This window comes from Notothenia rossii (assembly GCF_949606895.1).
Source record: "Notothenia rossii genome assembly, chromosome: 9".
In the NCBI taxonomy this organism is placed as follows: Eukaryota; Metazoa; Chordata; class Actinopteri; order Perciformes; family Nototheniidae; genus Notothenia; species Notothenia rossii.
In genome coordinates, this window is record NC_136907.1 from 48,531,132 (window position 1) to 48,545,445 (window position 14,314).

General features: G+C 38.6%; 2 protein-coding genes across 3 annotated transcripts in view; both read right to left on the reverse strand.

Moving 5' to 3' along the window:
• LOC307020427 (guanine nucleotide-binding protein G(I)/G(S)/G(O) subunit gamma-12) overlaps positions 1 to 4,073 on the reverse strand; it is a 62,434-nt gene extending 58,361 nt beyond the window's left edge. For both annotated transcript variants that reach the window (XM_079651760.1, XM_079651761.1), the window contains exon 1: positions 3,711 to 4,073. The gene's annotated coding sequence lies outside the window, so the exon portion shown is untranslated. The remainder of the gene's footprint in view (positions 1 to 3,710) is intronic.
• An 861-nt stretch (positions 4,074 to 4,934) lies between these two features.
• The window catches only part of wls (Wnt ligand secretion mediator), a 29,402-nt gene continuing 20,022 nt past the window's right edge, over positions 4,935 to 14,314 (reverse strand). The window contains exons 5-11 of the mRNA XM_079651759.1: positions 12,491 to 12,659; positions 12,091 to 12,188; positions 10,938 to 11,001; positions 9,891 to 10,034; positions 9,648 to 9,731; positions 8,765 to 8,933; positions 4,935 to 5,835 (exon numbers count right to left, since the gene is read on the reverse strand). Of these exons, the coding sequence (XP_079507885.1) occupies positions 5,726 to 5,835; positions 8,765 to 8,933; positions 9,648 to 9,731; positions 9,891 to 10,034; positions 10,938 to 11,001; positions 12,091 to 12,188; positions 12,491 to 12,659 (838 nt within the window). The 3' untranslated portion in view covers positions 4,935 to 5,725. The remainder of the gene's footprint in view (positions 5,836 to 8,764; positions 8,934 to 9,647; positions 9,732 to 9,890; positions 10,035 to 10,937; positions 11,002 to 12,090; positions 12,189 to 12,490; positions 12,660 to 14,314) is intronic.

Consider the following 14,314-nt stretch of genomic DNA (forward strand, 5'->3'; position numbering starts at 1 on the left):
TAAATAAGACAGCCCAATATTTTAAAAAAAATCGATAATTTTTTCCCGCATATTTAGCATATTTCGCAACTTTCCACATATTTCGCAACTTCCCGCAGTTTCGCTGCATAAAATCACATAAAAACCCCACATGTTTAATCGCATAATCAAGGAATTTAGCCCGCGCTTTTCTGGAGGGTCTAAATATGCAAGTGGCTGCTTAGGCTGCAAATACTGATTTTTTTCATTATAGAATAATCTGCTAATTATTTTATGGATTTTTCAATTAATTGTTTGGTCCAACACAAATATATGTATTTTGATTTCATATAAACAGAGAGACAAGCAGGAAATCTCCATATTTGAAAGGCGGAAAAAACTGCATTTTTTGTATGAGAAATTACGAAAAACAATCAACAAAAGAGTTGGCGATTTTTGGGATATTTCTAATAGATTTTGTCCACTTATCATGGCCTGTCTTTTTTCAATCCATTTTCACAGGACTTTGTGCGTGTGTGTGTGTGTGTGTGTGTGTGTGTGTGTGTAGATAAAAGGAAGAAAGGTGAAAGTGAGTCCAAACTGAGCAGAGAAGAAAATGTGATATATAGATGAGTGGATTCGTCAATATTAAACAGAGAAAAGCAGGCCAGGAAATCTCCATATTCGAGCGGCAGAAACACAGCATTGTCTGCCATTTCTGTAGGAGAAATTGCAATGTATCTATAGTCAAATACTTGTATTTTTTTTGTACTAGTTGGTAGATCTGCCTGACTCACAAGGCCCAAAAAACAAAAGCAATAATCTCTTGAGTGGCCAGTAAAATTCAGTAGCCATGTGTCGTCTGGATAAGGTGTTACAGCATTGGTTACGGCTACTTCCCACATGACCCAACAGATTATCTATTGTTCAGAACCTAAACTCATATGGAGACAGACTGATCAGATTCAAATCCATCCTTCCATAAATCTAATACCAGGAGTTTTTTAATCTCATCCTTGCATTAGGCGAGACATTGTTCCCAAATAGCCCCCTCCTCCTGTTACTAATCAATTGACATGCATCACACGTCACGTTAAATCCTGCCAGCAATCTGGGCGAACCCACCAGCACCAAAGCTGCTAGAGAGAGTTTGAAAACACACCCATCTCGGAAAGTATTATTTGAGGAAACATGCTGAGGAAATGAAAAATGAGTGGGAAAATAATAAGCGGTTAGTGTTTGTTGTGAGGAATTGCAGCAGACAGGCTCATGATCAGACCTGACAGCATAACACAAGGTAGCTGTTCATGGACGTCATCATCTTAATTTCTAATAAAACAGCATGAAGCTTTTCATGATAGGGTTTCTTAAGTACATTACTCATTATAATACGTTATCGTTGATTGATTTATTCCTGGCAAATGATGAGCACATCTCTAGTTTAAGAGGCCCTATTACGCTTTTGGGGGGGGTTCCCTTTCTTGTAGTTTGTTACATAGGTTTTAGTGCATGTAAATGGTCTGCAAACGCTCAAATCCCACCTAAAACGCCTCCATTGGACACCTTTGTTACTTCTGCAACATAATGACATCACTGTAACACTCACGCCTTATTGGCTATCGCTTTAACACATTGTGCGTGATAGGCTCAGTTGCATGACATCTCTACTGTAAGTGGTTGACCAATCACAACAGAGCCGGCCAGCTAACCAATCAGAGCAGACGGTGCTCTGGTTTCAGACAGAGTGTGAAAAGAGGTGCTGCAGCACAGGCAGTATGAGAAAAATAAAGTAAAAATACATTATTTTTATGTTTATATAAAAAAAATGTTTAACTGTATTACAAATGTTTCTTTAACTTCTAATGTTTAGAGAAATATTTGTATTCTATATTTGTATTTATCTTTTGTTTTTACTTTATTCTTAAATGGGGAGTTTAGCCCTAGAAAAATCTGTGCTTCCTAAAGTCCAAGAGGATGTTATTCAACTCAAAGAAATGAGGTCTACTGTCATTGAGGAATGAATAAACCCAGTACATAGCCACCTTTCAGATGCTGGTATGAGAATATTTAAACTTTTTCCCCCTTGGAACCAATATGTTGTCAAAGAAGTTTGAGATTAAATGAAAAGTTGGATTTATTTTAGCAGCTCTAGTTAATATCAGCATGTTGGTCTGATTACTGAGGCACTTACTCTCGGCCAGTGTCTGTCATACTGCTGTTCACTCCTTCGTAAGAAAACGTAATGAGTGTCACACCAAAAACCAAACCCTTGTCATCAGCGTGAAGGCAGGACGTGTGTGTTCCTCTGCTTCCAGTGTGTGTAGCGACCCACTCATGCTGATGGGCGTTGAGAGGAAGCTTTGATGCTGTGAATGGGGTACTAATGAGTTGGCCTTATCAATGGCCGGTCTGTATTCTGTCCTCCTCACGGCCAGAGCTGCTGATGCTCATGGCTTTATGTCAACATCTCAGCCACTTCAACCATCACATCTAGTTGGTTCATGTTGGACTACACAGGTAGTGTTGCAAGCGATTACCTATTGCATAATCGACTAATGTGAAGGAAGTGGGTAGTTTAGGTCTATTAAAGTGCTTTTCTGTTCTGGAATAATCCATTTTGCTTTCCAAAATAAGTCAATGATGTGGCAAACACATGACAGCACTGAGTAAGCTCAACTATCACCTGTTGAATAGTATACTCATGAAGCAGTGAGGATAATACTTATGTGTGTGGTCAGTGAAGTCACAGCTAACCACATTTTATTTATATATTAATATCAAATATATGAATTTTTTTATATATTACACATTTCTCACTCTACTAATGTTTATATTAATATTTGTATTAATTTTTATTTATTATTCTACCTGGAAATAAACACATCTCCTTTTTAAAACGATATAATGTGGTGCTTTTTTATGATTATTTGTGGAAAAACACATATCTTTTATTTTAATTTGAAAGTGTTAGATTCAACCTATGTATGTATTCATGTTTTTTATTTATTATTTTATTACACGTTTCTTTCTGTTACTTCTAATGTTTATATAAATAATTGTATTCTCATTTTTATCTATTTTATTTTATTCTTAAATGGGGAGTTTAGTCTGTGTTTCCGAAAGTCGAGGATGACACCCTCAAATAGTTTTTTCCACAAGTCAAAGATATTTGATTTGTAAATGTTGCTGTCATAGAGGAGTAAATAAACCCAGAAAGTAGTCTCTTTTAAGATGCTATTATCAGAGAATGTATACTCTTTTTCCAGAAAACTAATTTAACAATTATCAAAATAGCTTGACATGTATTTGAAAGTTAGCTAACGGATGCATCTTTTTCAGCTCTAGAGAGAGAAGTGGCTTGTTTAGGTCTATAAAAGTGCTTTTCTGTTCTGGAATAATCTATTGGCTTTTTCAAAATAAGTCATTATGTGGCTAACACAGTAGGTGGGGCCAGTAGGGAATAACCAGGGCAGAAGGCCCAGAGAGCACTGAGTAAGCTCAAGCTATCACCTGTTGAATAGTATATTACATTAATATTAATTAAGTTGAATATGTATGTGTCTGGTCACCGAAGTCACAGCTTTAACGACATATAAACTATGTTAGGTAAACTGTGCGACCTAAGTGTTGCGGATGAACACTGAAAGCTGTCAGCAATGACAGAAAATATGTCTCATAGTAGAGCAGAACTGTTGCTTCAGGTAAGAAGCTGTTAATTAATGTGACAGTTTATCGACACATGGCAGTCTTACCTGGCCGAGGTAGTGAACAGTCAGGTCCGGCCGTGTCTCCTTTCACTGGAGCCGAGATGTATCCGTCAACAGCCTGGGAGGAGACCTTTCCCTCTGCCGTGTCTCTCACCTCGCAATGTCACAACTCCACTAACGTGTTTACACCATACGCTGTCTCTGCATGGACCAAAGCGGCGACTTCAAAGTAGTGCCGCTTCAACTTTCCGCTGACGGGTGGTGTTAATATTTAATTTAGTTTACTTTCTTCCTTCTCTAGAACATCTGTCTCCCCCCTCTCCTTTTCTCTGCCAATTGGACGCTTCGCGACGAAACAGCTGAATTGAGTCGGGAGGAGAGGCGGACCGAGAGAAACACTGGCGGATGTTCACAGCGTAAAGCTAATGGCTCTCTTAGTACTACTTCCTGGTAAGATTTTCAAAATAAAACTCCGGTTGGAGTATTAGAACTTTTCTTAGGGAAAATTAAAGAGAATATATGCTCGTCGTAGTGCAAATAATAAATCAGGGCCCTAATACTGACACTGGTCATACCCTCAATATTTTTCTTAATCAGCCTGTGAGGTTACACATTTTGGTGAGACCATTTATGTAGGCTATAATGTAGCCTACTACTAATACTTATTTTAGGCTAATACAAAGATGTTTCCAGACAACGTAGATTAGGCTTTTAGGCATACCATTTAGACTTTAATCTATTTAATTATGTAACTAATTGCTAGCAAATCAATTAATGTATTTGGATTGTGTTCTGATTTTGTGATAAATAAATTTGACATGCAACTTATTATTAAAATAGTCCAATAATTAGTGGAATGTTAGTCAAATCTAAGAAAAAGGAAGTCGTAGAAATGCAAATACAATAATCGTTAATGTCAAATATCCTGTGCTTAAAATCTGTAAAAACAAAACTATAATAGGACTTCCGGTTTCACACTTGTGAAAGTGGAGTTGTTCTTCTATGAGCCATGCAGTGGCGGCCTTTCCCTATAAATGTACGCTTAGTCAGACATCAATTACAAACTAATTAGTTTATATTTAAAAAGCCTTGCAGCAAATGTTTCATACCAACAAATAAAATCCCAAAAAGCCTAAAAGCAAGACACACTGAATTACGGATATTTTGTTGATAATCCCTTTCCTAGTTTTATTCCTCTTTAAACGTGTGAATGAGTGTCAAAAATAAGGACTTCCCTCCGAGTAAACATTATGATAATACATCAGGGTATTAAGTCAAAGTGTTTTTATTTAAATTAGAATAAAAAGCAAAAACAAAACTAAGAACCATGTATAATAGGTTACAGCCAACTTCAAAAACATTGATAGAGCTTGATGCATGTATTTTGTGAAGTTGAAAATAAGCACTTTATAAAAAATAGATATCTACATTGTAACATAATGAACATACAGTATGCATTTCCCAAAGTGGCTATGTGGTCTGTACATTTATGATATAAAAAAAGATCTCCGCCACTCGAATGACTGACGCAGTACTTAACATGATCTACTTTCTATGGAAAGATATGTGTGACAGGCGCTGAGGCCTTGAATGAGAATACAAAAAGGGAAATTAAGCGATAAATTAAATGAAATGTATCTGAAAAACGTTACCTATTAACGAGGTCCATTGTCAAAAGGATTTCGTTTTACCACACTGTACTTCTGAAAAAAAAAAATCAGGAGTGTGACAGCTGCCAGATGCAACTTCTGACCAACAAGAAATTATTTTCTTTACATGATAATCTCATTTTTGGGTGTAAAAAAAACAATGTGCAACATTTAGAAAATATAACAAAGTTTACATAAAGTATGAAATGTAAGAAAAGGGTACCACCGTGAAATGAAAAAGGACAGGAGTGTTGATAATATTCAGCCATGGGACTGGTTAAATGGGAGCTGGATCTATGATGCCATTTATTGCCGGGCAGTGTCAAAATAAAAGCCTGTTGGATTACATATAGGAGGGAGGGGTTGTTGGAGCAGTAGGTAGTAGAGGGGGGTTTATTAACAGTGGGACATCTACTCCTGGGCCTCTTTGCCGGTCATCTTGTAGATCTCAGTGGGGCCGTCCACATGTGTGATGGTAGTGGTCAGCTGGATGTCCTCTCCACTGTTTCCTCCATTATCTCCTGCAAACATAAACCCATCAGACACTACAATCAACACTAGCATCACGTGAAAACTAAATATCTTATCAGCATGGACTTTGTTGAGGTGTACGAAGACGTCATTATCTGTTCGAACTACAAAGTTGTCTCTGTATTAGGATAGAAGATCGGCAGTGGGGATGTTTTTTTATCCAAGTCTGGTTAAATCATGCTAATGTTTAATAGTTAACTTCATTTTCATTAGTATGCAATGCAATTTGTGCTTATTCAAAGCATCAAATTGATTTAATAATGACATTTAAATGATATATTAAATATGGCATTACATCCTTATGAAACCCCACCACCACAACAAACCTTTCATTTGGGGATATTAACATGCAACGTATGGCTGATTCATACAGAATCAGGATTGAATGTTGACTAAGACCCCGTTTACACGAGGACGATACGGGTTGTACCCGCATAGTTTCTCCTGCGTATAGCCCTTTCGTTTACACAAGGCCGTAACAAAACGATAGAAACGTACCCCGCAAACGATAACGGGTCCCAAGGTGGATAGATCTGCAAACGGAATACGATCATTTTCTGATAACGATGAAATAGCCCCGCCTCCCTCTCCCCACCTCTCCTGCTCAGAGATAAGCTGCTGGGCTGTCAGGAGAGGGGGAGGAAAAGAGAGGCTCCGTTTATTATTCTTATATTATTATATAGAGTCGTTATCAATTTGTTTTAAAGCTCAATAAATAAAAAAGAAGACCTTTGACCGGCACTTTTCTAATTTTGTCAGGAAGATTTCAACTTTAACGGACATGTTGACCGGCAAAATGTATTTATTTGTTAACAGAAACTCTGCCGCACGGTCCCCTCGTCCCTTGGAAGAGGCGGAGAGGTGGGTGTTTGTCATCTGCTGGTGGACTACCGGAGAGATTTACAGCAGGAGCAAACGCCGTCCACCGCGGAGAATAAACAGAAGGGCAACCATGGCAACCATGCTCCAGGGTTTTCTTCGCTGTTTTTGGTGTATTTTGTGGTGGCAGCAGTGCCACATACAGTCCCGGCATATGTACTACAGCGTTTCTAGCAGTCTCGTGTGAACGGACACGTTAAATGAATCGAATGCTTGTGAACGGAATACTTTTTAGAAAATGCATACCGTGCGTAACGCAAACGTTCCCGCGTAAATGGGGTCTAAAATACAGGGTAAAACAAATTATTTAATATGAACACAAATAGGCCTGAAGCGACCCCTTTTCAATAACATGTATTTAATGAAACGACTAATTAAACCTTCTTAAACATACATTTAAGGACTTTTCAAGCAGGTCAAGAAAGGCGTATTTTTGGACACAGATCAAGGTCATGAACTTGTATAGATTTTTTGACGGCTCTGCATAGGGCCATATTCATATCATGAGGATCCCATTAATGCAGTTTTTGTATGTCTTTAGTTAGCCACAATTCTTAGAATTTAAATGTGTAAGGCATATCTAAAACTTAGCCATCTCGCTTGCTTTTTAACCTGCCCATTTACAAATGTCATATCAAATTATATATTTTTTGCATTTTATTATTGGATAAAATATCTGAATTCAAATAACTTGACTGATCCATGTCTGTTTTTCACCATTACAGCAACATTTGTTTCCCCACTCAGACAAACTTTTCAAAGACCATGTGAAATCAAAATCAGATTTTTCAAAACAGAATCTTTTTTTGTTTTTATCTTGTGGCAATCCAACATGATTGAAATCAATTTGAAGAAATAAAAAACGCCCAGACTTCAATTATAGACTTATTTTCCTTCAGGTAAAATAACTATCCATTTGAATAAAATATTTGGGTTTATCCATTCATATTGCGTACTTTGGGTTCCTGTTGTGCACATTCCCTTGTTTTACTGCAGGCATGAGATCTTTTGCATAACAAGTTGAGCTGAACTTTACCAACAGAGATACTTTCAGCTTATTTGAAACAGAAGTGAAACTCAAGTAAATCAACATGCAGACTGAAACTTGGAAAGAGCCTGCCTGAGACTGGTTGACGCACTTCAGGGAACTCTTCCAGATCTCCAAACGTTCTTGTTCTCTCCCTGACGTCAGGAGATGGATGGATGGTTTTCATTACTCCCCCGCTCCTCCCCCCACCCTCCTCACTGTTCCCTCCCTCTCTGTCTGTCTGGAAGGAAGCAGGGTGTCCATTAGAATCACCCTCTTGGGCCAAAGATCCTTCTTTCCCCTGGGAATCTGGGTCCTTCACTATCACCGACCCCCCCTCCCCCTCCCCCTCCCCTGAACCAACTCTGGATGAATAGGCAGCTTGACAGCAGAGGACTGACAGAATGAAGAGGGACATTAGTGACAATAATTATAAGAAGAAAAGTTAGAGATGCAAACTAATTTGTTTTAATAGCACTATGATCCTGCTGAATTAGTAATTTCCCAAGATGACATTATACAAGTCTTGCCAATTACCAGATCTTAAAATGTAATTTGATGTTTCTAATAAACATCTAACATGATGCAAATCATCTTGAAACTCTTAATGATTCTCTTTATTCTTAAATGAGTTATTGTTTGTTTATTTATCTCTTTGTCTCCCCAGGGCAGATTATTGTAATTTAAGGTTAAAAAGGAAAGTACTGGAAGAAAAACGCATCGATATCTTTTTGGTCAGCCATTTTGTAGTAAGTGCTATCAGACCGACCAACTCATTTTATATTTATTTATTTTTATATATATATATACAAAATCATGTATAAAAGACGTACAAAAGTGCATTTTGCATGATAGGTCCCCTTCAAGTCTTTCTCTAGTTTATATCCTAGACTCTATAAAACGTTATAGTAGTGGAGAGTAAAATGATTAACATTTTTAGCTATTGTAGTAACAAAGCAGAGACACAGAATACATATTTTTACTGTAGAAAGTGAGTAGAAAGGTGTGGTTACCGGTGATGCACTGCCCACTGGACTGCTCGTCTCCGTAGCGTTTGTGGGACGGTGCGTAGAGGAACATGATGGCGAACACGTAGAGGTTCCACATGCCGTAGATGCCGGTGAAGAAGGCGCTGTTCACCTGCACCGTGTGCTCCCCCCAGTGCCAGTGGCCCTCGTTCACCTGCACACACACACAGGACAGACACACTTTTTAGGTTGGAGCGTTGAACATATAGAGTGGTGAAATAATTACTTTTTTGTAGGCCGACCCGGAAGTTAGCATTGCAACGGCTCCCTTGAGAAAAGTCAATGGAATTTCTCTGTTTGCCACAGATCTATATGATATATCCAAAATCCAACAAATGTTTATGATACTTACACGTTTTGTCCAGCATAATAATCTTCACATATTAACTCCACTTGACTTTAGAAGTGCGAATAAACACAAAAAGTAAAAAGCTATGCAGGCTAGAAACAAAGTCCATCATGATTGCATGGCTGCACATCACCACCGCTAAGCTAAAGGTGGCTAATGTTCGGCGTGATGACGTTTAGAAGTCTCTTTTATTCACGACACGGAAGCTTTGGAAATTCAACAGTGGAGTATTAATTTACATTTTATGTTGTAGAAAAAAATCTCTTTGGCTTGTGTTAACCACAGACCTTATTTCAGGCAACCAACCAAAGAAAGGTTAAAAAAAAAACATTGACATCAAGGCGAGGGAACCGGAAGTGGTAAAATCTCATTTCCCCAGTTTTAGGATTTATTACTGCACAGCTCTATTTGGACAGGAGCAAAGTAGCTTCTATATTCTTTTCGAAATCCATAAGCATCATTGCATAAATACTTCTGTGGATGGCATTATATCTGATGTCATTACATTACAGCACTCACCTGACTGATGATGAAGAAGATAACAGTCATGGCAGCGCAGGCCAGTGTGACCAGCATGAGGAACTTAAACCTGAAAATCAGACCCTATAAAACAGGGGGATAAAGGGGAGAAAACATTTAAGGAAAATTAACCTGTTTAGAAGAGAAGTCCTGGTATACAGTCATGACCTGAGAATTTGGGATTTCTTTGAATTATTGATGATGCATAATCAGAAAATGCAAACACAAGATGAAAACACCCACCTCATAGTGCAGCCGTCGGGCCTTGGACATGGCAGGAAGGGACGTCCTCTTACCGCTGATGTTGCGGAAGACTTGGAACACCATGAAGCAGAGGAAGAGGAAGTAGAGACAGGCACAGATCCCTGCCACAATTATGAACGCCATCTGAGGCAACTCCAGTCAAGGAAATAACCCTCTTTAAGAAGAGTGGTGGAGCATACTGTAGAAGTATGGATGTAATCTCTTCCATTTTTGTAGAGAAATACAAACACATCATTGTAAAGCAAGTAGACTCTGCTTTTTCCTTTACATGGAACTTAATTGAAAACTAGGAAAGGGAAAAACATGGAGTCTTTGGAAACCTTTTTGGATGAAATGTACTGATGAATCTTCCATTGCTCAGCTCTGCAAGCAAAGCAAACTAACAGGTACAAGCACATAAACACATCGTCCTGACGCCCAGGGAAATGCTTTCACATATGGCATGACTGAATTATTTCTCATCTTTTAGTCTAGAGACCGTTGCCAGTTCTTGTTTAAGCCAACTGGAAGAATTTCACAAACAAATACTGCAAGAACTGAAAGTATGGCATTAAGAAGGATCATTTGGATGTGTTACATTTTCAGTAAATAGTTTTATGAGGTACTTTTCAATAGTCTATGTATTAATTAAGTTACCTCACATAAGCAAAGCAAAGTACTGCTGTGGATACTGTAAACGTAACACTAGAATTAAAGAAAGGCTCACCTTAAAATAATTTAATAAAATAAAAATCACTTTAAGTGTACACTTAAACTTATATTGATTTTTAAGGGTGTGCATTTATTGTAGGTGTTCACAGCAGTACATTGCTTTGCTTCTATGTAGTAAATCTCTGATTAACTATGGCTTTTGACCTCATTCAACCCCACTTTAAAAACATGCAAACTATCACTTTTATTTAACTAAACTAACTAAAAACATAATTATAAGGCCATTTACACTCTTGTGATTTGATCAGCATCATAGCCATCAGCCAAGCTGGTTATATGAGTGATCTTTCTCTGATACTGTTGTCAAAAGGATACAGCCAGCTCAGTCCCTACATCAGATGCCCAGATGCTGTAGAAGGGGTTTGTCAGCTGGACCCCTCTGGAAGCACAAAACAGAAACAGTTATGGCTTACCTACTCTTGAGTGTCAATAATGGAGTACAAATATTCATGAAATCCACACAGCATGTGAAAATTAAGCCTAAGAATAGATAGAAACAATAGTATATTTTCACGAGATTGTTAGGTGTACTGGTCACATACTGACTTACCACTTTAAAAAAAAGTACACACACACACACACACACACACACACACACACACACACACACACACACACACACACACACACACACACACACACACACACACACACACACACACACACACACACACACACACACACACACACACACACACACACACACACACACACACACACACACACACACACACACACACACACACACACACACACACACACACACACACACACACACACACACACACACACACACACACACACACACACACACACACACACACACACACACACACACACACACACACACACACACACACACACACACACACACACACACACACACCGCTCCGAGGTGTGGTTCAACGTTACCCGTCTCGATGTGGCCAATGATTGTTGCCAAAAGTGCAATAACAGTTTAGCATGTAAGGGCAGTAACACGAGAAATTTGTCTAAACATTTAGCAAAAGTGCACCACATTCAGACAGGGAAATGCACTGGGTTTGACTGTCTTTCTAGTAACTCTGTAGCCAGGTCAGGTGTTATGTATGCTAGTAGCAACACACAGAGTTAACTAAATTATACAAACATGGGTTAATGATTAGAGGTAACAGAGTTATTTATTTTGTTAAAGTTTCAGTTATTCTGTTTACAGTTCTGTCATCAGATTATTTAATACCATTTGTTAAAACATTGTTGTTTCTTTTGATGTGAAATATTATGCATTTAATTTAAATTAAAAGCAATGTTAGTTTTGTTCACAATTTGTTTAGTTAGTTCACCTTAGTTTTTTCTCCAAAAGAACCGATCAGAGTACCGTTAAAAGACCGGATCGATAAGCGGTATTGATAAAAGTAGTAGTACCGTTAAAACCTTAACGATGCCCATCCCTAGTCTCAACAGTGAAGTAGAAAAGACTTGCTCTCACCTCTCACACATGTCAAAGATAAAGAGGCAGAAGGAGCCAAACACGATGGGTCCGACCTGCTTCCAGTACACTGAGAACCTGTTCCTCTCTGTCTGGTCCTGAGAGAAAAGGAAAGAGCAAATGTAAGGATCACAACTAATTCAGGCTCACTGGTTTCAAAGCTTAATCTGATCAAAAAACGCTACATATAACTAGAAGCGTTTATGTGCCCCTTTGGTCAAGCTGGTAGTGCTTTACACCGTCTTACATTAACCTGGATTAACCATTTATCTTCTTTTAGTTCAGCAAAAATAAAGTAGTCTTTGAAAGGCTATGATGGAACTTCAAACAATTAGCAAGTCACCCTGCAGGTGAGTGAGAAAACCATCAAACATAAAGTAAAAGGTTCCTGGTACAGTACCATGAGGTGCTCCCCGCAGAAGATGATCCAGAAGGAGAGCAGCATGGAGTAGAAGATGCCTTGCCTGATGTCTCCGAAAAGCAGCATCCAGGTCCAGTTGAAGCCAACAGAGAACCACTCCACTGGGATGTTGATGAACGTCATGGAGATACCGAGAGCAAGGATCACCCTGACGGAGCAATAACAGTCCTTTTTTACAACCATCCTTTTTTACCATCAAAACCTACATGTGGCATCATGAAAAAAACGTTTTTAATACACATGTATTTATGCTGGTAGATAATAGGGTGGTTAAAAGGGGCCCTATTATGTTTTTGGGGGGTTTCCGTCTTCTGTAGTGAGTTATATAGATTTTGAAAGGCTAAAATCCACTCCAGAGAGTTTCTCTCCCACACACTCCCCCTCCAGCCTGAAACGCCTCCTCTGAACAACTTTTTTTTTTACTTCCCTAACATAATGACATCCCTCCCTAACACTCGCTTCAACACATTGTATGTGATAGGCTAAAGGGCGGGACATCTCCAAGCAGTTGACCAATCACAACATAGCAGAATGGGCTCTGGTTTCAGACAGAGGGTGAAATTAGGTGCTGGCAGTATGAGAACAAATAAATAAAATAGCTTTTTGAACATTAAAGCATGTAAACATGTCGCAGTAGAGGCAGAACATACAATTATGAAAATGAGCATAATATGTCCTCTCTAAAGGCCATGTAATGCATGTAACACAGGTATTTTTTAACATGTAGTTTAGATATCACCAGAATAAATAAATTAAATTAAATGACATACGTTAAAAAACGATGTTGGTTCCGAAGTTTGCCGAGTACGCCCCCGATCACTCCCGAACGAGCGGTGACGTCACACGTGGCAAATATTGCCATTTGATCAAATCAGTCAAAATGGCAAGCAATGCGACAACTTCAGACAGCGATAGCGATCATTCAAGCTCCGATTCGGTGGGTTATCTGGATTCAGTTACAGAAGTAGAGAGTGAACCAGCTAGCCTTTCACTTCAAGGCATCTTGCCTTATCAGTACGAGCCTCCTGCCCGGCAATCGAACAACGAGGCAGAAACTTGTGAAAGAGAAGCGGATTCCGCAGCCGGCGAGACTCGAGTCAGCAATACTGAATGGTAAATTCTGTTTTATTTAATTTGACCTGCACTAAATGTCGATCTTAAATTTGTCATCTGTTCCTCACACGTCCGGCAGATATTGTTTTTTTTTTATGTTATGTACAATATTCAGGTGTACATATCAATGCTGTGAAAGCATGCCCACTGCAGATGCATGTGTATGCTGCAGAGAGATCTGGCAGGTGATGGAACAAATAGACAGTTTGCAACCTACTGACCAGATAGAAGACACCGACGAGAAACCAAGGTGCATTATTAGCCACCCAGGCTTTAGAGAAGGCTGTCTCAGTGTTTGGACACTGAAAATAGCGTATCTTCAATACAAACAACAACACAGAGCAGTTGATGGCCCACTACACCAGTAAGTAAATATTGATTGACCCAACTGCCTATTGCAGCTTTGCTTTCATATAATACTTTTAGTCACTACAGATATGATGGTACACTTTTAAATATACCATTAAACTCTTTCAAGCAGTCAAAAACAGCTTGGCTTTTATGTTTTCTGTGTATGCAAGTTCAATGTTTGCTTGGGAAAAGAAACAACTACACATGTGAGGAAATATATAAGAGGTCTGATTCTGTCAAGCAGTCATGTACAACCTCATATTTATTTTGTACAAGTAAAATAAAAATATGATGTTATAAGCCAATTTGTAACCATTGCTACATAATAGTACTACATAA